Source organism: Condylura cristata, unplaced genomic scaffold (assembly GCF_000260355.1).
Source record: "Condylura cristata isolate star-nosed mole 26May11 unplaced genomic scaffold, ConCri1.0 scaffold00001, whole genome shotgun sequence".
Taxonomy (NCBI): Eukaryota; Metazoa; Chordata; class Mammalia; order Eulipotyphla; family Talpidae; genus Condylura; species Condylura cristata.
The window spans coordinates 10,059,129-10,085,299 of NW_004567102.1; the positions used below are offsets into that span (position 1 = coordinate 10,059,129).

The 26,171-nt window shown below is 37.6% G+C and overlaps 1 protein-coding gene across 2 annotated transcripts in view; it reads right to left on the reverse strand.

Moving 5' to 3' along the window:
* XPO5 (exportin 5) overlaps positions 1 to 26,171 on the reverse strand; it is a 50,081-nt gene that overhangs the window by 8,324 nt on the left and 15,586 nt on the right. For both annotated transcript variants that reach the window (XM_012722582.1, XM_012722574.1), the window contains 13 exons: positions 25,485 to 25,584; positions 24,144 to 24,227; positions 23,457 to 23,582; positions 21,886 to 21,976; positions 20,562 to 20,690; positions 19,133 to 19,251; positions 16,307 to 16,462; positions 13,624 to 13,665; positions 13,046 to 13,135; positions 12,198 to 12,397; positions 11,506 to 11,605; positions 10,498 to 10,679; positions 75 to 175 (listed from right to left, as the gene is read on the reverse strand). In XM_012722582.1, the coding sequence (XP_012578036.1) occupies positions 75 to 175; positions 10,498 to 10,679; positions 11,506 to 11,605; positions 12,198 to 12,397; positions 13,046 to 13,135; positions 13,624 to 13,665; positions 16,307 to 16,462; positions 19,133 to 19,251; positions 20,562 to 20,690; positions 21,886 to 21,976; positions 23,457 to 23,582; positions 24,144 to 24,227; positions 25,485 to 25,584 (1,520 nt within the window). The remainder of the gene's footprint in view (positions 1 to 74; positions 176 to 10,497; positions 10,680 to 11,505; positions 11,606 to 12,197; positions 12,398 to 13,045; positions 13,136 to 13,623; positions 13,666 to 16,306; positions 16,463 to 19,132; positions 19,252 to 20,561; positions 20,691 to 21,885; positions 21,977 to 23,456; positions 23,583 to 24,143; positions 24,228 to 25,484; positions 25,585 to 26,171) is intronic.

Sequence of the window (26,171 nt, forward strand, 5' to 3'; positions counted from 1 at the left end):
GCACACTGATGTTGTCTAAGGAATCCACTAGAGATAAGGCGAACCTCCAGGGCAAAAAAGGTTAGATTTCTTACCTAAAATAACCGATTTTTCTGCTTCAAGCATGTCCAGGGTCTTTGTGAAGGGTTCTGCCATTTTGGATAGCATTTCTGGGGCATATAAAGTATTGTAAGTTCTGAAAGAAAAAAGAATACTATGTGAACTTTTCCTAGTCTGTTGCTGAAAGAAAGAATGTGTTTCACTTTGTAATTTCTGCTTAAATTCTTTTACAACTGCCTTAATGTTCTGACATGCTTAAATTTTCTAACTGCCAGTGATATGAGATGAAATGTCACAGGCCACTTGGACTTTCAGGTAGGAACACAGAACAAAAAAATAATGAGATGTTTTGTCTCTTTCTAAGAGCAAAGGACCCCACAATGCCCTCTTAGTTGTTTCAGCCTACTGGAGGGTACTCATAGCTCCCAGCATGTACACTTCTTTTCCACCAAAATGATTTACCTGAGCACATACTGGCTTTTTGAGAATAAAGAGTAAGGAACTGTGGACCTGATCTACCTGCTGTCTACAAGTTTCTCCTGACCATGGCAATGGCACTGCTGAACCACCGATAGGCAGAGAATATAATGACCTGTTTTTTTCTTTTAGAAGTTAACTAGGGTGTGCCCTCTCTGCAATGGGTTGAAGCTATCTGCAGCCACTGCAGCATGAGTTCGATCCCCCACCAGGGAGGTGACCCACATGGTGCAGCAGACTTCTCCTGTCTTGCTTGCTGCTCTCCTCAGCAGTGTATTTCAGTCAGCCCACCTGTTATGATTCTCTGATGAATCCTCTCACCCTCTGCACCTCTGGCCTGTATCCCAGAGTTCTTGTATGCATACATTAATATACCGTGAAAAAAAAAAGTTAATTAAGAGATATTTTAAGCATAGTTATAGAAATATAACACATGAGCAAGGTTAAAATTTTCATATGTATATAGAACAGATAATTTTGGACCATGCTTGTTTTAAAAACATTGTTTTGAAATCTACCATGTGACCAATCAGTATATTAACTTAAACTGCCTTATAGAGGTACTCCTTGGTGGTACAGAGGTTAAAGATAGTGATATCAAGCTATCACCAGCCACTGCATCACAAGTTCCAACTCTAGAGGGTAGGGGATTAACCCACCTGGTGCAGTAGACCTTTGTCTCACCTGCTGCACCCCTCAGCAGTGTATTTCAGTTGATCTGCCTGTTCTGATCCCCACTCTGTGTCTGGTGAATCCTCTCACTAACCCCCCAACTCCCCACCTCTGGCTTACACCCCAGTGTATGCAAAAACAAAATCTTTAAAAAACAAAACAACTGCCTTTTAGAATGCCAGTTAATAAGTTAATTACAGTTTATTGCCCCATCTCTATTGAGAGCTAGTAAGTTTGTCTCCATTTTTCTGTTTTTTTTTTTTTTTTAAAGATTTATTTATTTATTCGTTCAGAACTGGGGTACAGGCCAGAGATGCGAAGGGTGAGAGGATTCACCAGAGACAGAGTGGGGTACAGCACAGGCAGATCGACGAAGTACACTGCTGATGGGAGCAGCGGGCGGGTCAGGAGAGGTCTGCCATGCCATGTGGATCTCCTCCGGGGCAGGTGGGGATCGAACTCATGCAGAAGTGGCTTAAGCTTCTTTGTGCTGTGCTTTAACCCACTGCGCCACCAGGGAGGGCCCCCATTTTTTCTGTTTTTTAATTGCAGTCCAGTGATAAACTTCTGCAAATGATTCCTTGTGCACATGTGTGAGATTATGGTGAGCACAGAATTATTGGATACTTGTTCTTTGCAAATGATGGGTGGCAAATATCTTCTTAGTTTGTGACCTGACTTGCTCACACTGATATTTGAAATTGGAATTACCAGCCTTTTTTCTTTCTTAAAAGATTTATTAAATTGTGCATACAAGAACCAGGGTACAGCCTAGAGGTGCGGAGGGTAAGAGGATTTACCAGAGACAGAAAAATAACATACAACTTGCCATTATTAAGTTACAGTTTGGTGATATTAAATACAACTACCACCAATACCTATCTCTAGAAACTACCATTACAGTTTCCCCTCCCATGACTTTGACTACACTTTACACCTCACAGAAGTGTAATTATACAGTATTTATCTTTTTGTGACTGGTTCATTTAACATAAAGCCTCATGCTTCTAATATGCTACACTACATAGTATTGTAGCATATTACAGAATATTAGCATATTACAATAGTAGCATATTACAATAGTAGCATATTACAGAATCTCCTTCCTTTTAAGGTTAAATAATATTCCACTGTGTGCGCATCTATGTACAAATATACATACTTTGCTTATCCTTACCCAGATATTCATCCCTCATAGGACACTTTGGTTGCTTCCACATTTTAGTTGTGAATAGTGCTGCTATGAACATGGGACTATAAATGTCTTGCTGAGATCCTGCTTTTAATTCTTTTGAGTAGATGTGCACAGAAGTAGAACTGCTGGGTAAATGGCAATTCTATTTTAATTTTTAAAGCAATCATCAAACGTTTCTATAGTGACTGCACCATTTTACATTTCCACCAACCATGCAAGGGATTCTATTTTTTTTGTATCTTCACCAACAGTTATTTTGTTTGTTTGTTTTCATAGCAGTGATTCTAAACAGGTATGAACTAGTATCTCATTGCAGTTTAGATTTGCATTTCCCTAATGATTTGTGAAGCTAAGTACCATTTCATACGCCATAAAAAAAAAAAGATTTATTTATGCATACAGAACTGGGGTACAGGCCAGAGGTGTGGGGGGTGAGAGGATTCAGCAGAGACAGAGTAAGGAGCAGAACACACAGATTGATGAAGTACCCTGCTGAGGGGAGCAGACAGGAGAGGTCTGCTGTGCTATGTAGGTTTCCTCCGTGGTTGGGAATCAAACTCATGCTGCAGTGGCTGCAGATAGCTCATAGATTGGGGAGCAGAACAGGCAGATTAATGTAGTACATTGCTGAGGGGAGCAGTAGTCGGGATAGGAGAGATCTGCTGTGCCATGTGGATCACCTCTGACCAGGAATCAAACTTGCACTGTTCAATTACAGTGACGGTAATGATACTTAACCCCTAGGCCAACAGGGAGGCCCAATTCCTAATGTTTGTTTCATGTTTTTATCATGAAGTGTTCTTAAAATTCATTTCCTCACTGAATAGGAGTTCCCCCTCCACAGTTAGTATGGAAAATTATACTGATCGGGTTTCATGTTGAACCATCTTTGCATTCCAAGTATAAAAACTGTTGGTTATTTTATTTATAATACTTTTTTTTTTTTTTTTTTTGGTTATGCTGCTAAATGGCTTTCAATGTATTTTATTGAGGAAATTTTTACCAGTGCTCTTCAGGGATAATGGTATGCAATATTCCTTTATTATATTAGTTTAGCTTTGAATCAGAGTCACTTTGTTAAGTTGGGAAATGTTCTGTCTACTTCAATTTTTTGGAAAAGCTTGAGATGGATTTGTATTAGTTCTTTAAATGTGTGGGAGAATTCACCACTGAAACATTCAGATCTAGGATTTTTCTTTGTCAGGGAATTTTAAATTATTGATTCAATCTCCTTACTAGTTATGTCTATTCAGATTTTCTGTTTCCTCATGTTTCCTTTAAACTTAGGTTCTGCCTCTTTTTGGGAACTTGTCCATTTCATCTAGGTTGTTATATATCATTTTGGGGTATAACTGTATAGCATGCTTTACAATTTTTTTTTACTTTGATAGAATTAACTAATTCTATCACTTTCATTTGTGGTTTTAGTAATTTGAGTCTTGGATTATTTTTCTATTCCGTATCCATTTATCACTGATCTAATCTTTATTACTTCCGTTTGCTAGTTTTGGGTTTAGTTTGCTCTTTTTCTAACTTAATAAATTGTAAAGTCAGATTTGCTGATTTGAGACCTTTGTCTTTTAATGTCAGCACTTATAGCTACAAATACCCCCCTTGCTTACCACAGTTTTCACTGCACCTGTGAAGTTTTGGTAAGTTGTTTATTTTCATTTGTTTCTTAAGTATTTTCCTTGCAGTTTATTCTTTGATACGTTGTTTAAAAACATATTATTTAATTTTTACAATGTTGCTCATTTTCCAATTTTCTTTCTGTTAGTTGTTATTCATTTCTAATTTCAGCCTACAAAAGATTATTTGAGTGCTATCATTTAAAAATCGAGATTTAATCTGTGAATCGGGTTACTTATTTATTTTTGGGTGGTTGTTGTAAGCCGTGTCTATGCCAAAGATCCACCTGAGATACAGACTTCTCAGGTCTTTTCTGCATCATCCCCTGAACAAGCATGGTCAAATTCTAATTTTCCTTATATATATAGTTGTTTTGGAATGTTCTAGCCTTTAAAGTCTGGCTCCAAATGGGAAAGAAAAGAAAAAATGGAGGGGGAGGGTGCTGGCCCTTTAAATCTCTTGAAAGTAATTTCAGTGGGCAACAATAATGGCTGCCTGCTTGTCTACACCTCTTTGATCAAAAGTAGCAATCAATGATCAGAGCACAAATTTCCCATGTTGGTTGGTCAGGGTTCATTATGCCCAACCCCACCTTGACTCTATTAAGCTGTGTATAAGCTGCTCTAGAAATGTACACAGCTGCCTACCACTGGGCTGGAGTTGGAGGTGGGGATGGTGGGCTGCTGCTATACTATGAATTGAAATTGATCAAAATAAATCACAATTTATTGTTCAAGTCTTTCCCTAGAAGTTGGAACACTTCAACAGGTTCCTGAATTATAAGAGAATTATGCATATGTATATTAGATTTTGCGAGTGCAATTGTTAACTGTAGGAAGACAGGTTCATGTTTCTTATTCTACCACCTTTCTGGACATTGTTTGATATAATCAAACATATTAACCTTTAACTTATGTTCCAGTTTTCCTATGTCGTGATAAATCATTTACAGGCTGATACCACAAATACTGTCTAAAAATTTTACTTTTAGGTTTTAACCCATTTGAAAATTATTCTTGTATATTGTGACAATCAGGAATCCAATTTTGCCCCTGTAGAACACCAAGTGCCCCTGTATCGTGCTTTAGTAGTTTATCCTGTTCTCACTAGCATGTATTTTTTTTCTGTCATATATCAATCTGTCACATATACCCAGGAGTCTTTCTACCACTGTGTTGAAACCATCACCACCAGTGAAGGCCTTCCACTTAAAGATGAACTGGTATCAAATTAACTTTCTAAATTAGGAGTAAGATAGTAAATATTTTTAGACACAGCCAGTTTTATGCTGTCCTGATTACTGTCCTCTTAACACTAAACCACAATATTAGCCTTAGACAGTAAGCAAATGACTGCGCATGCCATGTTTCAATAAAACTTTATGTAAAAAGTATTCAAAGGCTTCTATGTGGCCTTTCTTTCACTTAGTATAATGTTTACAAGATTCACCCACACTCTAGTACTATCAGTATCGCATTCCTTCCTGTAGCCAAATAACATTCCATTGTATGCATATACTGTATTTTCTTCATCCATCCACAGATGGACATTTGGGTTGGCTGTTGTCATACAGCTGCTACAACATTCATGAACAAATTTTTGTTTGAGTAGCTGTTTGCAAATCTTTTAAATATACACAAGGGAATGGGATTGCTGGTATACACATAGTAGTATTTCATGTAGTAATTCTATTTTTTACTTCCAATGCCAAATTGTCTTAGAACAGCAATATTATTACCAATATTCAAAAGATCCAATTTCTTTATATCTTTGTCATCACCCTTCTTCTTTTACACTATAGCCATCCTATTAATGTGAAGTGATAACTCATTATGCTTTGTTATGTATCTGTAGCAGTCACTCTTGAGAGCTGCATGTCTATTTTTTCTAGTAGGTGGTGCTGTAGTTTTATAGGGATATGTGTGTGTGTGTCTCTCTGTGTGTGTGCACATGGTTGTTTCCCAACTTCCATAACTCGGAAGTGACCTTGTAGCCAAATAGGGAGTGGGGAAGGGGCCTGGAGGGGTCTAGATGTTGGTGGCAATGTGCTGGGCAGGGGTAAGGTGGCTGGCTGGTTTGTGGCACCAGATATCCCTCCTCTTTAGAGTTCCAGTGCTGAGTTTCTGTGCACTGTCAGCATGCTTAATGAGGTTAGTACCAGTCTGAATGGTAGCAGAGGAGAAAGCCTCTCAGTACACTCTCCTTGGCCTGCAGGGAGTACCCCAGCTCCTTTGCATTTGTTTCCTCTCACTTGCCTAATTCTTTCCTTCCCCGGGCTGCTGGCTAAACAGCAGCACTGTACGGTAGTAGTTTGTATGGCCACAGACCACAGCTTCTGGGAATTTCTCTCTTCCCACCTTGTTTAATGATGTATGAATTTCTTTAGTGTCCTTTCTGGTATGGTCTGTGGTGGTCTCTGCTGTGCAAGAGGTGCTCCAATCTCACCCCCCAGACACAGGATCCACTGGGTTTAGTGCTCTTCTGGATAGTTTTCAGATTATGTTCCTGGAAGAAGAGCAAGGAATCTATTCTGTACTGTCTTAATCCTATCTTTATTTTCCACTGGGTTGCTTTAACAGAGGACCACTGATGACTTCTTCATAATGCCATGGCTGAAATCACTATAGTTTTGATTTACATTTCCCTAATGACTAATGATGCTAAATATTGTTTCATAGGCTTATTGGCCATTTGGATATTTTCTTTGGAGAAATGTCTACTAACTCCTTTGCCCATTTTTTTTGATTGGGTTCTCTTTTTCTGTATGTCTAGTTAACTGAATGCCAGTATCAAACTATTTTGTCTGTTGTAGCTTTGTAGTAAGTTTTAAAGTGGAGAAGTTTGAGACCTTCAATGTTGTTCTTTGATTATTTTGACTTTTTATGGGCTCCTTGCAATTCCAATATGAATTTGAAGACTGGCTTTTCCACTTGTGCAAAAAAGGCTGTTAGAATTTTAATAGGATGGCACTGAAAACATGGACTGCTTTGGATAGCATGACATATTAACCAAAATTAAGCCTTCCAATCCATGAATATAGAATGCTTCTCTGTTTATTTAAGTCTTTAATTTCAGGAATGTTGTAGTTTTCAGTGTGTAAGTCTGCACATACTTGGTTAATTCTATACATGGGACCTTTATGTTTTTGAATGCTATTGTAAATACAATTATTTTCTTTATTTCCCTTTGGGAATCATTTAATCATGGTAAACAGAAACACAACTGTGCATTGATCTTGTATCCTATAACTCTGTGGAATCTATTTGCTAATAATGATTCATTTATTAGTAAATTTTGTTTTATTTCTTTTACTTTTCTATGTTACTTGTAAAAAGAGATAATTTTACTTCTTTTCCAAAATGAAAGTCTTTTCTTTTTCCTGCCTAGTTGTACTATCTAGGACTTCTAGTATACAATGTTAAAGTGCAGGACCATAAGGGGACATGCCTGTTTTAACCCTGATGGTAGGGAGTAAGCGATCCATCTTTTACCACTGATGTAAGTCACTGTCTCTTCATAAAAATAATTTTTCATTTTTGAGCAAGTTTGGCAGGGAACAAGCCAACTCCTGTTTTTAATTTAAAAATGTGACTATCATACCAAAATATAATAAAAAAACAGAAAGGTTAAGTACATCAGATGTCATGTATTTCTTATATTCTCCTGTCCTGTTCAGGGAGATGGCACTATGGTGGCGTATCTTATACTGAGAAGCAGTGGCAAGAGGACTCAGTATATCCTGCTCAGATATCTCTGACTTCAGGTCTGAGAGACAAAAACATACACCACCCTAGTAGGATTTAGGCTCCTGAAATACCACCTTTTCTGATATATTTGCAAGTTGGAGTTCTCATCTTTCACATGAAAAGGAACTCGTTATTGTATGAAAACAAAAAAGGACAAACAAGTGATAAATTATAAGTTTTGTATAATCTATACCCACCTGAAATATTTTTGCTATCATCCCTAACAGTATAATCACAAGGTCAATGAAAAAAAAAAAAAAAGAAAATAAAAATGAAAATGAAAAATGAAAGCAAACAGGTTAAATTAACATTTTATTTAACCTAATACATCAAAAATTATCTTAACATGTTATCACTATAAAAATTATCAATGAGACAGTTCACATTCTATTTTTATACTAGATTTTTGAAATCTGGTTTGTATTTTACTATTAGATATCTGTGAGCTCAGACTGGCCACATTTCAAGTGCTTGATAGCCAGCAACACCTTCGCTGCTTACCTAACCACACAGCTCCATTACACAAATGGTAGAACGATAAATTAATACACTACTTTAAAAAACGATCTGGGGGGGCCTCCCTGGTGGCACAGGAGTTAAAGATACAGTGCTATCAAGCTATAGCCAGCCACTGCAGCTTGAGTTTGATATCCAGCCTGCCAGGGAGCTGACCGTCATGGCACAGTAGACCTTTCCTGTCTTGCCTGCTGCTCCCCTCAGCAGTTCATTTCTGTTGATCTACCTGTTCTGCTCCCCACTGTCTCTGATGAATCCTCTCACCCTTGAACCTCTGGCCTATATACCCTAGTTCTTGTATGTATAAATGAAAAGAAATCTTAAAATAATAATAATAATAATATTAAAGGATATGAGAGATTCACACACAGGAATACCATTTTTGCAAAGAGAATGAACAAACCACACTAGATACAGTAACACGGATGAATCTTACAAACATGACATTGAAATACAGAATTAGAGCGTTGAGACACGAGTGATTTATATAAAGCTCAAAAAATACCAGACAAAACGTTAAACGAGGGGTAGATAATTGAAAAGAGGTACTGGGTGAGGCTGTTTTTTCATCTGGCTGCTAATTACATGGATGTATCTATTTTGTGAAAATTCATCTATATACATTCATTGTTCAGGTCCTTTCTGTATATATATTATGCTTCAAGACAAAATTTACCATAAAAGCTAGATAAAACACTTACTGCTCTAGCTAACATTATTGCTGACTGCTCAATAACTATGGTCAGCATTTTCAAAATACCTTTGATTGACTTTGGTAATTTCCAAAAGCACTGAACTCTTAGAAAAATATCAAGCTCAACCATATTGTTCTCATGACCTTCTAGCCCAATCAGAATAAACCTTGTTTCTGGGTCTTGGTTCTCAGCACATGCACTGTGGACACAAGTGTAAAAAGGTGCAGCTGAGAAGTCTCTTTTACTTTTTTCTAAGCTAAAGAAGAGCCTTTTGGTTTTAAAAACATCAGTAGGAAGATAAACCTTTTCTAGACTGTTTTACTACCTTCTATAAATAAGCAAGGCATGTTTTCTTTCTTCCGTCTGAAATCAGAATAAAATGATGTCTCTTTCCATAACATGCCCAACAATGACAACTCTTTAAAATACTCTAGCCATTAGTTAAATGTTAACTTAAAACCACTGATTCCTAAAAGCTCATTGTCTAGAGGATGTCCGTTACTAGCTGAATGTCCTAGATGTGAAAAATTTAGTTTGCACAGCTGAGACTCTGCTCTGACACCATGTGTGAGAGGTCAAAAGCACTAGAAGAAATCTTTAACCTGAAACCCAGAAATACTGTAAGATATAAAACACACTCAAGTTTTGCTTTGGCTAGTAAGAATTGAACTCTATCCAAAATCTTTTCTCTGTAAATAGCACCCCCAAATCATCAAATGTATACTGAGGATACCAACAGATCTAGACTTGGCCTACTTTTGAATATATTAGCTCATATAATTTATAAAAATGATTCTGAACCTTTAATTTGCACACAAATACCCAGGGATCTTGTTAAAATGCGTGTTTTAATTTATGTCTGGGGTGGGGCTTTGATTATTTCAAACCAGGTATTGATGTTGAGGAGAGCTTTGAGAAGTAAAGACCTAGGAAACTTTATCTAGTAAAGACCTAGGCAGAACATATTTCATGCCCTCCTTTGGCAATTTCAGCTTGTAAATATTTGGTTCATTTGATATCAGTCATTACTGACAAATTCAGACTAGTTCATTTCAATGCCATCTGGAGAAGTGCCACTATATATAGAATTGTCCTCTTTCCAATAGGCAGTTAATTCAGTAGAAAAAATTTAGACCAAATAAAACTTTAAGTAAAAAGTAGAGACGAAGTATAAAGAAGTAGGAGAGAAACACAGAAGAGACTCAAACTGAGAAAACTAGCCCCAATGGGGGCTACTTCATGAAATATAAAACTTTTGCAAATAGAGGTTCTTTTGAACATAAGTTCTTCCTTCTGTTTTGCTTGTCAGGCAATAAAGTTCTTGTTCTGCTTTAAACAACAAAAACCCCAGAAGAGAGAGCTAGGGTTTTTTTGTTTTTGTTTTTTTAAAAAGGAGACCCCTCTAGAAAGAAAGCTCTAGTCCCTTCATTTACACTACCATGATTTGAAGAAATACAAGTTTAATTTTTGAGATTCTTAAGGTAAAAATTAAAAATAAAAGAGAAAAAAAACCATTGTTTTGACTCACCTTATAAGGGCAAGCAAATTGTCAAGAAGTTTCAGAATCTGTTCTGTGCAGGGGTTACGGAAGATTGGATTTCCACTAGGTGAATAACCCACTACAAACCCCCCAGCTTTGGCCTCTTCTAGGTCGGTGGGCCAGCAAGTTCGTTTCACAACACCCAGAATGCTATACACACAAAAGCTCATCTACAGAAAAACATAAAAGTAAAAGGTAAACATAAAAAGGGCAGAAAAGACCAAAGTGCTACTATTATTCAAGGTTATGGTAAAAGTGACACAGAGGCCAGAAAGGGAAGAGATCCCTCTTCTCGAATCCCTGTCCCTTCCTTTAAGGTCAAATCCAGGAGGGGTCCTATCACTGCCATCTTCAGGATCAGTGATAGGCTCTAGAATCTTCCCTTTCATGAGGCGATTGTTCCAGAGGCTATAGTGACTTTCAAAGGACCCCACTTGGAAGGCAGGTTGAACACTGCCAACATTTCACCTTGTTTATGAGTTGTTTTCAACTGCCTAGTTTGGGGCTTGACAGCTTTTGCCCTAATCCTTAAATCATGGTACTCTCAACCAACCTACTATTTGCAAAATTAATTAGTGTGACTTTTGCCATAATGGAGCTCGGAAAAATGATTATTTGAACAGCAAGAAAATCTCAGATTTGCAAGTTAGGCCATCATTCAGGACTTTACATGCCAGAGAGCAGTGGCAGGGAGGACTCACCCTGCTGACCAAGTTCTGACCTACTTCCTCATTACACCTTCAGTCTTCAGCTATTTAGAGATCCTTAAAGCCAAAATAATGACTTCATAGAAAAGACCATCTGCTCTGCAGTGGGAACTAACTCAAGAATTCAAGACTAAAGAAGAAAAGAAAGGAGAAGCTTAGGGAAGTAGAGATTCCCAGATTTCTCATCCATATAGAAAAACATAAATCTACAAGAAACTTGACAAAAGACAACAGGTTACTCCTACCTATAGCCAACACAACTTCCCACTCCCAGCAGAGGCTTACTCACTCGTGCACGGTTCAAGCCACAGGGGTCCTCCAGGCCCGGGTCACAGCTTTTCCCATCTGCACCCACAAAGGCAATAAAAGCATCAACATCTGACAGCACTCTGAAAGTGGGAGAGGGGAAGACAATTTATACCAGGATTTTAGGAAAGGACAATTTTTTCTACAAGAGCTGATAAGCTATGATCATTTGGCCCCAGAGGGCAGCTGTTATAGAAAGAGGAGCATAATCATATTAAACGTCAGCTGTCATTTGAAAGTCTAAACTTTTCCTACTTCTGAATGTTACTTGCAACACTTTAGGAATCAAATGTAGTATATAAGGAAGCTACCTGGACACAAGAATGTGAGCGCCTACTTTGTATGGCACCTACAAAATACATACTTTATATGTTTTCATTTCTCTACATGAGCTGGTGCTGTAATGCAGACACCACAGCAGACTTCACTATATGACCCCTTGACACATTATTCATTTTAACTCATTTTTCTCTCCCCTGTTACACCTTTGTAAAGCAAAGCAGTGTATTGTTGATTAGTTTATAAGACTGGTTTTTCAGTAGTTTTAATTAAGATATCAATAATGCTGTCATTACAACTTGACATCCTTACACTCCCACCTCAACATAGCTTTTGAAGCACACAAAAAACCTGTACTTGAAAATACAATGAGGGTCGAGCCAAAGTCTTCTTTACCTGTGCATGTCTGCCGAAAGCCAGATGTTGGCCACTGGTGCCATCAGCTCCTCTAGGAAAACCTTTTGACGCTCGTAGTTCTTGAATTGGTTGCTAATAAGAACTAAGGCTTCCATGAGGGTACATTTCTCCATTTGTGTTAGAAGTAGCTCATTGGAAAGGAGTTGTTTCACATGATTATATAACATGTCAAAATTGGGCTGCAGATCACAGAAAAAAACAGAGGCGATGATGGTGTGATGGTCAGGGAGAGGTGGTTACTCAAGGCGGAAAGAGAGCATTCTCAGAAATCTCAGGTCTATAAGAGCATCACTTAGTAATAACATTCTTCTTTTTATTGAACAAGGCAATTTGGGCAGGAGGTGGTTCTTCTCTTATTTGAGTAACTACATTTCCATATTACAACTGAAAAAAATTTTTGTATCAACCTTTATAGAGTCTTTCATAGACAAAGATGAGTTTATATATATAGAGAGAGACACAAATGCTGAGAAGAAATGCCTATTTAATTTGTAATATGGAGTAGTGTTAAATTTCTTATCGATACCTTCCCCAAAAATGGGCTTGCACTCAGGGTCTCTCAAGATTAAGCAAATAATTTGCAGTAGTTAAGAACACCCTGATAGGGAAAATCCTAGTCATCCATATGACCAAAATGAATATAACTATTCATTCTGAGGGAATATATATTCTAAGCCAAGAAAGAAAAGATTCTAAGTGAAGAATTCTTACTCTTAAGTAAGGTTACAGTTCCTAGTTTTTCCCTTAAAATTAGGACTAAATTTATAGAGCAATGTAAGCAAGCTCAACAGATTCAGTGGCTACCTGGTTAGACTTCAGTGGCTTACCAGGACAAGCTGGGGGTAGTCACGACACATTTTGATGATGGAAGAACAAGCATGTCTCCGCACATTCCTTACTGCTCTGGTTCTAGGGGCCTGGGAAGATAAATTCAACAAATTTTAAAATAATTTTCACAAGCTGCTTACAATCATGTAAGTGTTGCCTTCAGAGGCAAATTCATAAACAATTATCACAATTGGTACAATGCAGTGAAATTCATCCTTCCTATGAATCCACATGTTCCCTGCTTTCCCTTGAGTATTTTTAGTGGAAAACTGCTACCTATAGCCTTTACAAACCCTTCCACTTATCAGAAAATCGACCATGTGCAAGGCACAGGCTTGCTTCTTTTTACGGTGCCTTGCTTCGTTGTGCTTTGTAGACAGTGCAATGTGGCAAACCTACATGGCGCAAATCAATTGGAGCCATTTCCACAACAGCATGTGCTCACTTCCTGTCTGTGTCCCACTTGATTATAAATATTGTTTTGGAAGACAATGCTATTGTGTACTTCATAGATCAGGTACAGTGACAAACTTCTCTCATTAAGTCAGCATAAGTTTGCTTAAATTAATAGCCTTACCTTGCTTTCTTCAACAGTTTCAAAAGTGACAGATGAAAATAACTAAGGGGAAGGAAAAAAAAGGTCATTGATCAGTACTAAGTGCATATTTTCAGGTAGCAGATATAAAGTTTCAACAAAATCCCAAAAATGACAGGTACTACAAAGTTCCAGATGTTTTTATTTTTATTTTTTTCTGATTAACTCTACAAGATGCTGAGACAATTTTACCATCAAACATTTTGGAAAGATAAAAGTCATAGATCAGGGCTCTCCCTGGTGGCGAAATGGTTTAAAGTTCCGTACTTTGAAGCTTTCAGGAGCGAATTTGATATACAGCCAGGGAGCTGACCCACATGGTATGGCAGACCTCTCCTGACCCACCCACTGCTTCCCACCAGCAGTGTATTTCAGTACATCTGCCTGTTCTGTTCCCCACTCTGTCTCTGGTGAATCCTCTCACCCACCACACCTTGGCCTGTACCCCAGGTCTGTAAGCATAATAAATAAATCTTAAAAAAAAAAAAAAAAAGTCATAGGTCATGTGCCACTGGAACATGAAGAAAATCCATTTATGAGCATGCAGACAGATGACCAATCAACTGTCCACTGTCCATCAAAACACATAGATTAGTTTAAGCTAGTAGAATTTTGTTTCTATTTTTTCAGTGAGGGGATTTTTTTTCCCCCACCTCATTGATTTTACTTTTACATTCTGTTTTTTATTTGTTATGTAACTTGAACCAAGTCTTTTCTAGTCTTTGTTCTTCTCTACTTTGTGCTGATGAATATAAGAACGGGAGGGATAGGGCCCTCCCTTTAGGTTAGGACACAGCACTGCAAACTGGCTGCAGCCACTTCAGTGCAAGTTCGATCTCCAGCCCGAGGGGTGATCCACATGGAGCAAGTGGACCTCTCCTGTCTCGCCTGCTGCTCCCCTCAGCAGTGTACTTTGTTAATTTGCCTGTTCTACTACCTACCCTGTCTCTGGTGGACCCTCTCACCAGTCCTATACCTCTGGCCTGTACTCCAGTTCCAGTTCTATGTGCATGAATAAATAAATCTTAAAAAAAAAAAAAAAAAAAAGAACTGGAGGGATAATTTGACATGAATTTTACTACTTCACAAATGTAGGATGATGTTGCAAAGTTACTAAGGTGAAGTTACAAATACCACCAAAATGATCATGAATGAGAAGAAATTTCTCCTACTGTTCTAACTTGATAAAAGGCTGCTATGTAAGCTCTCTACTGGTATTTGGCTTTGGACATCTGCTACTTTGCCGCTATTCTTATTTGCTGCTCTTTTTCTTCCTCCATGTATTACACCTCAGTACTATTTGAAAAGACATAAATCTAATCAAAAGAAAATCCATACAAACAACAGTAAAATGATTTGTTTTATAACTTATCCTCCATGTGCATTTGGTAAGCTTTGTTATGCTATAAGTGATATATGAGGTTTTTATGTCTGTGCCCTTTTAATCATTAAAATTCACAAGGTGGAAAAAAAAGAATCCCAGAACAATCATGGCATCACCCAAACATTCAGCTGCAGTGATTCCTTTTTTTTCTTTCTATTTTTACTGAAATTTTCAGTGATCCACTTTGATTTCATTTCATAATTTCCATTTATTCTTTTTTTTTTTAAAAGATTTATTTATTTGTGCATACAGAACTGGGGTACAGGCCAGAGGCTCAGGGGCGGCGAGAGGTTTCACCATAGACAGAGTGGGGAGCAGAACAGGCAGATCGATGAAGTACACTGCTGAGGGGAGCAGCGGGTGGGTCAGGAGAGGTCTGCCACGCCATGTGGTCACCTCTGGGGCAGGCGGGAATCGAACTCATGCGGAAGTGGCTTCAGATTCTCAGTGCTGTGCTTTAACCCGCTGCACCACCAGGGAGGACCAATTTCCATTTATTCTTAATCCAATGCAATGACTGCTGCCCTACCCATTATGAAGGAGTAACACTAACAAAAGTCTACTTGAATAACCCAAAGGAGTTCTCCAGTTCTTAAGAGATTTTTCTGTTGCAACAAATGAGTCCACCTTTTGAATCTCTACTTGTTTCCTAATAATAGTGATTCCTCAGGGTTCCCTGCTTAAGTAACATGTCTAATTCTACTTACATATACTTTCTCCTTGACTTCACCTCTATTCTTTGGCATCTCTATGAACGTGATGATACCTTAATTTTATCTCATAATTTTCAATACAGACCTTTAACTTTAGTCTATTACTGCATCTCCACATAAGATGTTGAAGACATACTTCAAACGTAATATTTCAATATTCCATCCCCTTCTTTTCCATACTCCTGCTATTCCTTTTGACCTAATATTTTCATCCAGGTTATGCTCCCCCACATAAGCAGGAAACCCAACTGCTCATACCAACATTTGTTCTCATTCCAATCTCAAAGTACATTCTGAAACCCTCCTTTAGGTATTCTTTTTCATTTCACTTTGTACAGTCTATTAATTGCAATGTCACATAAGTACAGTATTTGTTTATGTGCCTTCCTAAATAAAAGAGAAACAAAATATTCTTAATGGGTAAGGTTTTCAGTCTGGTGTCTGATCTACTGAATATTTGATAAATGAACAAATTCTCTTAGCATATCTCACACATTTTCAAAAAGAATAACAAAAAATAAGTAACTTAGAAATGCCAAATAGAATTTACAAAGGAGACAGAGTTTACCTTAGAGAAGACTTGAGGCAGAAACTCTGGCCTATAGGTGACAAATGGAAAGAGCGCTGAGACATTAGTGAGTACACAGGACAGGATGAGGGGATCCTTGGTGTCAAAGTTCAGTACCATCTGCAATAGTTCTATTCCATCATTAACAGGAAGTTCCTGCAATAAGAGACATGAAAAGGAGGTTGACACAGCTGATAACCATTTCTGCTAAGTTACCATTAGACTTAATTTATAAGTATATATAACATGGTTCCCATTATGTATGTACATAGTGGTTTTTAATCCCTTAAAATTCTAAGCATGATCCCAGGTCACTAAACATTCTCATAAATTATGCTACATGCCAGTGAAGTTGCAGCATTTCCTACTATTAGAAATTGAAACTATTTCCAGTTCTTCACTATTGTTAAGTAAAGCTACTCTAGATCTTTGCAAAAAATTTTTTGGGCTACATTTTCAATTACTTCAGTTGATTGAAAGACTTTGTGGGATTCAGACACCTATAATTATTGGGTCAAAATGTCCGAAATAGTTTTGAATCTTCTGATTTCTTTCTTTTTTTTTTTTTTACATATTATGTTAATTTATTATTTATCTATCCATGTTCTCAGCAACAGGGAGTTCACTCACTAAAAATTTGCTTATCAAGTAAAGAAAGTTGTTTATTTGATTACTAATGACACTGACTTCACATTAATTTTATGTCTTTTTCTACTGGCTTTCCTATCAATTTATTAAAAAAAAAATCTTACTGTAGAACATTCTGGGCCTTTAAAAATGCTCTAAACAACACTTTAAGAAGCCTTTTCTATGACCACTATAAAAGTATAATGTTACTTACACAGTAGATAATTATGCACACACCCTCCTTTTTCAGCCCCAGAGGTGGCCACTACCCTGAAAAAATGTTAATTTCATGGATTCCTTCATTTCTATATGCTTTTGTCACAAATGTGCACATTCCTAACTACACAGTAGTTCATGGCTATTTTTGTAGCTTGCTAGTTTGGAAAATCATCCTTATTCATAATATAAAGCTAGTTCATTTTTACTGCTCTTTAAATATGTTATAATGTATACTTTGCAATCTAGTAGTGCACATTAAGCTTTTTTCTCAGCTTAACACACCAAGCTTCTATGCATATTGGTGGTCCAGTACACAAGTAGGGTCTCTTCATAATATAGACTTATAGGTGAAGTTTCCAGATTGTTAGGCAGTCTACAAAGCTGTAATAACAATTCTACTCTCTATTTTGATATACAAGTTTTTAAAAGTAAAGATATCAACTGCATCCACATTTACTGTAAATATTTTTCCACTTTCACCTTTTAAAGTTTATTTTATGTCAGGGGCCTCCCTAGTGGTGCAAGGAGCACAGCAACATAAACTATCTGTAGCCACTGCAGTATGAGTTTGATTCCCAACCAGGGAGATGACCCACATGGCGCAGCAGATCACTGTTGTCTCAGCTGTTGCTCCCCTCAGCAGTGTTATTTCTGTAAATCTGCCTGCTGTGCTCCCCTCTCTGTCTCTGATGAAACCTCTCACCACCCTGTACCTCTGGCCTGCACCCTAACTCTTATATGCATAAATAATAAAAAAAAAAAGTTTGTTAAAAAATATGTATTAAAAAAAAAGATGTATGTATTTATGCATAAAAGAGCTGGGGAATAGGCCAGAGGTCTGGGGGATGAGAGGTTTCACCAGAGACAGAGTGGGGAGCAGAATAGGCAGATTAACTGAAATATCCTGCTGAAGGAAACAACAGGCAAGACAGGAGAGGTCTGCTGTGCCATTTGGGTCATCTCCTTGGCCGGGGGGTGGAACTTGTGCTGCAGTGGTTACCAGTAGCTTTGTTGCACTGAGACTTAACCCCTTGTGCCACCAGGGAGGGCCCTAAAAAATATGTAGTTAAATCCACTTACTTTTGTGATTATTTACTTTCACTGGTTTTCATCTTAGGAAGCCTGTTCCCTAATTTTCTACAATGCAATTTATACAATGACCTAGTCATTGTATAATGATATCTTTGGTATGCTTATGTATCCTTTATATTGTTCCTGGGATATTTTATTACGATAAGCTGTGTTTAATGCCACAGTACTACAGTACTACATTGCTTTTTAAAAATATTTATTTTGGGGCCCTCCCTGGTGGAACAGCGGGTTAAAGCAAGGCACTAAGAAGCTAAAGCCACTTCAGCATGAGTTCCATCCCTGCCCTGGAGGTGACCCACATGGTGTGGCAGACCTCTCCTGACCCACCCGCTGATCCCCTCAGCAGTGTATTTCATCAGTCAGCCTGTTCTGTTTCCCATTCTGTCTCTGGTGAATCCTCTCACCACCTCTGAGGCTCTGGCCTGTACCCAGTTCTGTATGCATAAATAAATGAATAAATAAATCTTTAAAAAATTATATTTATTTTTACTTATTTATGCATATAAGACCGAAGGTGTAGGCCAGAGGTACAGGGGGTGAGAGGTTTTACCAGAGACAGAGTGGGGAGCAGAACAGGCAGACTGACTGAAATACACTGCTGAGGGGGGTAGCGGACGAGACAGGAGAGGTCTGCTGAGCCATGTGGGTCACCTCCCTGTCTGGGGATTGAACTCTTGCTGCAGAGCCTGAGGGTAGCCTCATAGTGGCTTAACTTGATGTGCCATCAGGGAGGCCCTCCACTTTACTATTTTAACGTGAGTAGATTATTTAACTCCCTGAGTCTGTTTCCTCTTTATAAGATACAGAACCACAGATTTTCCTATCCCTTCCCCCATATTTAAAAAGATCAAAATCATTATGCAATCAGCATAAGAAACGGTAACTTACTTCTTTATCTACAGTTCGAAACATCTGGTTGATCACACTTTCCAAAAATAAAGTCATGGCTTCCCACTGAACAAATGAAGGTGAGAAGATGGAGCAGAGGCTGCCTTTTCCAGTTGCAGCTGTAGGAGAACAAGGTTTTAAGACACACACACACACATCAACATTGTAGGATCATAGAAGACACAGAAAAAGGCAGCTTAGACCATTTGGTAATTATGCAATTGAAATATGATAACCTAGCTACTTAGTCTAGGAAAAGAACAAAAGCAGAGAAGAGCCCCTCTTCTACCTCCTCCTCACAATGAGCAGTCTGAATTAATCCGTGAGCGCCTTGTTTGTACAACCACTAGGGTGTTACTGGATGAGAACATACAGATAAGCATCAAAAACAATGCCTGGTCAGTTAGAGGAAACTGATAAATACTAATTTCTCTTTCTCACTCTCCCAACTCCCCCGTCTTTAGTTTATCCACAGAACTGAAAATAAGTAACATATTTGACACCATAAAAAGTCCTGATAGACAATTCTAAAATATGCTGCTTCCTATCTAGTAGCCTTAGGAAAATTGCAAGGGCTATGTCTACAGAATGCTGCTACCCTCTAAGTTCAAAGTAGCCTCAAAGCACATCAAACAGCGAAGCACAGCAATTATATTTAGGAATTTTTTTTGCTTGTATATATAGTGCTACCATCTACCATGTTAAGTTGACATTCTTTGTGAGTTAAGGAGAGGTGCTTATCAACTTATCAACTTGGTTGATAAGCTTTAAAATGTTAGGTCTGGGTATGCAATTTGTTAAAATGGTGCTTGAAGTAAAGTACTAAAATCAACAATAACAAATGGTTGATTCCATTAAAGAAAAATGAAGGTCAAACTAACAACATGGCTGGAGATAGAAGGGATCAACTTAGTGAAATAAACCAGAAAGAAAAAGAAAAATACCAGATAGTTTCACTCATAGCACGAGCATGAAGGACCAGAGGGGAAAATAATAATAATGAACAACTATATACCACAGGCATTTTACAGGGGTAGAGTGGGGAATGGGATCAAAAATGGGGTGGGGAAGGGGGAAGTGCATGGGACTATGGTGATGGCACACGGGTGAATTGGTGATGGGAAGCCCACGAGGATTACAACTGAGATGGAAAAAGGCACAAAATGATGTAAAAATAAACTATTATAATAAAAGAAAAAAAAAAAGAAGGAAAAGCTAATAGGGACAGGGTTTTATCCTAATTAAAATAGATTTGAAATTTATTACTACATGTGCAAATGAAAAGAATTCCTAGGATGGAACTGAGCAGTGAGAAAAGCTTATTTTTAACACTTCAGCATACTATTCTAAAGTGTAGCCTGGAAAGTTTATTTCCTCTGTACAATTTTGGTACAATACTTCACTAATGTTCAATATTTAAAAAACTTACAGTTCATGGATCCAGTGTCAACAGAAGTTGTTAGCTGATACTTTAGCCACTCCCCAGCCATCTGAAAGCTAGTCTTGGGATCTAAACGACATGCTAACCTTAGTACTTCTCCTTGCTGGGCCCGGGAGGCTGCAAAGAGAAAGATATGGAATCAGTAACTGGAACATAATAGGTATACTAATTAATATTTATTCATTTATCCTCCGGGGGGGAAAATGATCAGAGAGACTGTTTTGCATACTTGTGCTTTGATTATAAAACAAACCCAGAAAATTCCAAAAATAAATTATCTCTGGAAGCTGCCCTACAGCTAGATCCTATAAATGGCAAACTAAAAGTAATCTCCCATATTTGTTGGAATTAAAAGATCAGGATGGCATAGTTGCTGTGAAAAACGGCCTTGCAGTTCCTCAAAACATTAGACATGGAATTAATATAAGATCCAGTAACTCATTCTAAGCCTATACCAAAGAGAAAGAAAAACATGCCCATATAAAAATTGCACAAGATGTTTACAGAAATGTTATTCTTAATAGCCTGGTAAAAGCAATCCAACAACATATGATGGATAGGCAAAAATGTATATATCCACACAATATTATTGGCAATGAAAAGAAATGTAATCCTAATACATGCTACAAAATGGGTGAATTTTAAAAACATTATGCTAAGTGAAAGAAAGCAGTTACTAAAGACCACTTATTGGATAATTCCATTTATGTGAAAGGTGAAAAACAAAGTATATTAGTGCTTGCCCAGTGCTGAGAGGTATGAGGGAATTGGGAATTGGTTTCTCCTTGGGTCATGAAAATGTTCTAAAATTGACTAGGGTGACAGATACACAATTTCAAAAAGATGAGAAACAAAAACCCACTGAATCATAATACCACAAATGATTGAAGAGCATAGTAAATGAATTATATCTCAATAAATTTGTTATTTTAAAAGGGTGAGGGGAGACAGGCTACAGAAAACTCAGAATTGAACTCTTGGATATTAGCATACAGGAGTTTTTCCTCTCTCTGCGAAGAAAGACTTACAAACTAAGAATGGTAGGAAATCCTAAGTATAAAAAAAATCAAGAGTACCTTAATTACAGTAACTATCTCTATATATCAAAGCACAAAGGCAGCGTGTATATAACAACACTGTAAAAGGAATGAGTGCAATCTGAGCACCTCTCAGTGTGAAACTAACTATAAGCAGGTCATTTTCCAGAGTTGAGGCTCCTTAATAAAGAACCCCATGGATTATGCATTCTGACTCATAAGACTAGATGTCATTCTGAGACTGTTAGGAGAAATTCCAGATTAATATCACTTACAGTTGAAGAAAGCATTGAAGTCCTCATCACTATCAAAATCAAATCGAGAATATTCACAGCTAGGACTGTCTGTTTTAGAAGGAAAGCCCATCTGGAATGAGAAAGATGATTAGAGTAGGGATGAATCTTCCAAAAGTCTTAAGTTCCACAGACTCAATGATTTTTTTTTAAAGCTTTTTGTTTATTTATGCATATAAGAACTGAGGTGTAGGCCAGAGTTGCAGGGGTGAGAGGATTCACCAGAGACAGAATGGGGAGCAGAATAAGTGGGTCTACTGAAATACACTGCTGAGGGGAGCAAGCAGGAGACAGGAGAAGTCTGCTGCTCCATGTGGGTCAGCTCCTGGCTGGGGATCAACTCATGCTGCAGTGGCTGGCAAACAGTATGACACGGCTGAGACTTTAACCCCTGCCCAACCGGGGAGGCCCAGCTGAATGATTTTTTTTTAAAATTTACTTATTCATATAGAACTGGGGTATAGACCAGAGACAGAGTGGGGAGCAGAACAGGCAAACCGACGAAGTACACTGCTGAGGGAAGCAGCGGGCGGGCCAGGAGAGGTCTGCCACACCATGTGGTCTCCTCGGGGCAGGTGGGGATCAAACTCAATGAGGAAGTGGCTTAAGCTTCTTAGTGTAGTGCTTTAACCCGCTGCGCCACCAGGGAGGGCCCATCTGAATGATTTTTAATTTAAGAAGAGTTAAGGGTTTACAAGAGACATTTTGATAAATAACTGCTTCTCCTCTATCCTAAGTCCACAATTTGTTCCTAGGTTCAATAATTCTGAGAATTGTACAAAAAAGAACAATTATTTGATACTTCCAAGATCCTTAGAGAGAATCAAATTCTGAAATTTGTTTGGGTGGCTTTCAGATAAAAAGATGTCCTAAGAAAATGCTAATACAACATACAACAAGTAAAAAAAAATTGAGAGTTCTATTGTTTTCTTAATTGCTGAACCTTAAGAATAAGCATGGAATTTTGTATTTTTCAATTAAAAAGTACTGGACTGTGGCAGAAAGTTAAAACCTGGTATGTTATGCACTATATGAATTTTTTGAGCAAATTAGGGAACTATTTCTGGGTGCCATTCACTAGCTTTACAAATCAAGATTAAGCAGCTGTCAGCTGCAAGAGCTCCTACCAGATCTCAAGGAATTCATACGCAACTCTTAATAATAAGATAGAGCTCTGCGTCTATCTCAATCCCTGCTCTTTCATCTTTCTTAAGAATCTCACTAGACCTTCAGAAATGATTACATATCACTTCTTGGAATCCTCTGACTCTACCTCCTATCTACATTTAACCTCTGAAAAGTAATTACCTACCATATTGTATGGACATGGCCACTTTTCTTAACTAGTTACTATTTTTTTCCTAAGACTTAATCCAATATTTAGCATGTAAGCGCTCCAAAATACAAAAAACTAGTACGGAACGCTTTCTTCTTGAGGAACAGGAAAATAATATGCCCAAAGAAAGTATCTAGTGACTAAGACAGGGCTGTTAATGATGCTAATCAAGGTCTTATTCATCTATATCCCAAACATTCAGATTACCATTGCATACCTTGACCAAGTTGGTCATAGAAGCACGAAGATATTTTGGTATTATTGCTAATAGCAAAGGGTCACGGGACAGGATCTCATGCCGAAAGAGGGCTCCCCAAGTCATCTGAGTTGAAGAGCGTAGAAACTAAAGGGAAAAGCAGAAAAACGCAGCTGAAGGATGTTAAGAGTTTAAATCCAAGATTATCACTTGGCTCAGGAATAGTCAACTGTAGTTTTTCATGGAATTAAACCTATGATACTTTGAAATAGTCTATACTACAATGCATTGATTATGACTATTTGCTATGTACCACCCGTTAATAAGGTCTTAGTTTCTGGAGTACAAGTTGAACCCTTTCTCTTTTATGCAGGGAAGAATATAGGACTCTTAAGTGATATTACAAATAAAATTTAAAATTTTAATAATACAATCAAACTTTTGTTATAAAATATCTTTAGCAGCAAATCACCTAGGACATACCTCTCATACCTAACTGAACATGATCAGAATGGCATTACCTGAGGGGGGAAGCTGCTGACCTAGACAGAACCATGTTTGGTTCAGGAAGACTCAACAATGCTGCTATAATTATTCTCTAGGTCCCTTTAGTCATACTTTGTACACAAGTGTATATACTTCAGGCCACGGTGCTTGACTTTGATTTATTTAACTAAAATATCAAGAAGTTACCTGCATAAAATTTACCTGACTTGGATGGGTTGTGAAAGCAAGAAAAGATTCCAGGTATTTTTCAAAGTTTGCTGGTGTTTCTACATCAGAATCCACACCCTGTAGAATGAAAGGATCACGACGTTAATGATACTGATGGGGTTGAATGGTGGGAGGAGTTTTGCACTTGTCCTCGCAGGCATGGTGAACGTTGTTAAAACCTGCCAGATATTCTGTAAGAAGTGTGACAAGCATCAACCCCACAGAGTTACACAGTACAAGAAGGGCACTGGTTCTCTGTATGCTCTGGGAAAATGATATTATAAGGGGCAGAGTGGCAATGGTGGGCAGACTGAACCAACTTGATGAAAAAAGAGTAAAATTACAAAGAACATGGTGCTGAGACTTCAGTGTATTGGGCTCAACTGAGAATCCAGTAGGGCTGTGAAGACATAAGCATTTTTGAATTGAGAGACGATAAGAGAAAAAAAGCCAAATGATTAATCTTTTGTTTATTATAAAGATAATAACATCTCAAGGTAATATTCACTTTGAGAAAAAATAAGTTCTAAAAGAACTTTATGTGTCCTGCAGTGAAAGGAAGGCATCATTTCCAGGGCTCACCAATATAGGAAAGCTGCCTTACCTCTTTAATCATCATTATTAAAACTCATTTCATTATTCCTGAAACTCTTCTGTGTTAAAACAGTAAAACAAAAGAAAACATTGATTCAAGAAATCACAGAAAGAAGAAATCCATATTAGTTTTTCAGATCTGGCTTATTTACATCTCTATGACCCAATACAGCAAATAGTTACTCAGTAGTATATACCTTATGCCTGAAGCTCTAATGATGCAAGCCACCACAAAAAGGCATAACATCAAGTACAAATGTTTGCAAATACCAATGATCTACCTTCAACTTATAAGACTGAGGGTTAAATACTTTCCTAAACAGTTATTTCCAGGTCAGTTAGACTATAATTTTCTTTTATGATCCAATAATATACCTTTAGACTTAGGAAAAGGGGTTTTTAGTTCAAATCCATGTTTCATAATCTAATAGGCCTTAAAAAGGTAATATACTTTGCAGCCTGATGTTTTACAAGTATCAAAATCATAACAGTAGTGTTGACAATATGGTATAAAAGATATAGATATTTGTTGTTGATATTAATAACTGACTTTTTAAAAAGAAGTTTGTATCATTCAAGCCCTATTAAAATAACTTAAATTAATGGAATCATATGATTTTTAGGACAATGACTCCAACCAGGCTAACATGAGTGGCATCTGTCACCTTTTACACATCTATATATATTTTCCTAAATTCTCTCCTCAAATGGCCCCAAAACTCTCCAGAAACTAAGGCTCACCAGCAATGCACATAGCTGATTGCCCAAGGCACACAACACCTGACAGAGTCTCTTCAGGAAGACATAGTGTCTTTCTACTAAGCCTCCTCCATCAGCAGTCCTGTAAGATGAGGAATAGTGTTATTAGTTGCACATCAAAAGAGCCAAAGGGTCTTAAATAGAGCTATAATGTGACCTGTGCTTCAACAGTTACTAAAAGTTAATAATAATTAAAAAAAAAAAGCCAAACAAATACCGAAAGATTGATGAGTAGCAGGATTTCGTGCAATCTTATCTCCCAAGGGACACTCTATTTCTGAGGCTATACATGGTCCTTGGGTATTCTGGGATAATATCAAAGTCTGAGTATGACTCCATAAAACAATGCATATAATTATATGCATTAAGGCTGTATAGAAGACTTTAGTTGATACCCAGGAAGGACTTAGATCTCTATGGATACATTTAACAAGTCTTTATACTACTGACAAAATTAAAAGGACTATATAATCAAAAGGATGAGAAGACAAGTCACAGAATTGCAATGATACATCTAAAACAACCATTATTCAAAATGTATAAAGAACTCTTAAAAGTCAACAAGAAAACAGCTTAATTAAAAAATGGGCCAAGGCCCTCCCTGGTGGCATAACAGGTTAAGTCATAGCACTACAAGGTAGCTGCAGCTTCTTCAGTGCAAGTTCGATC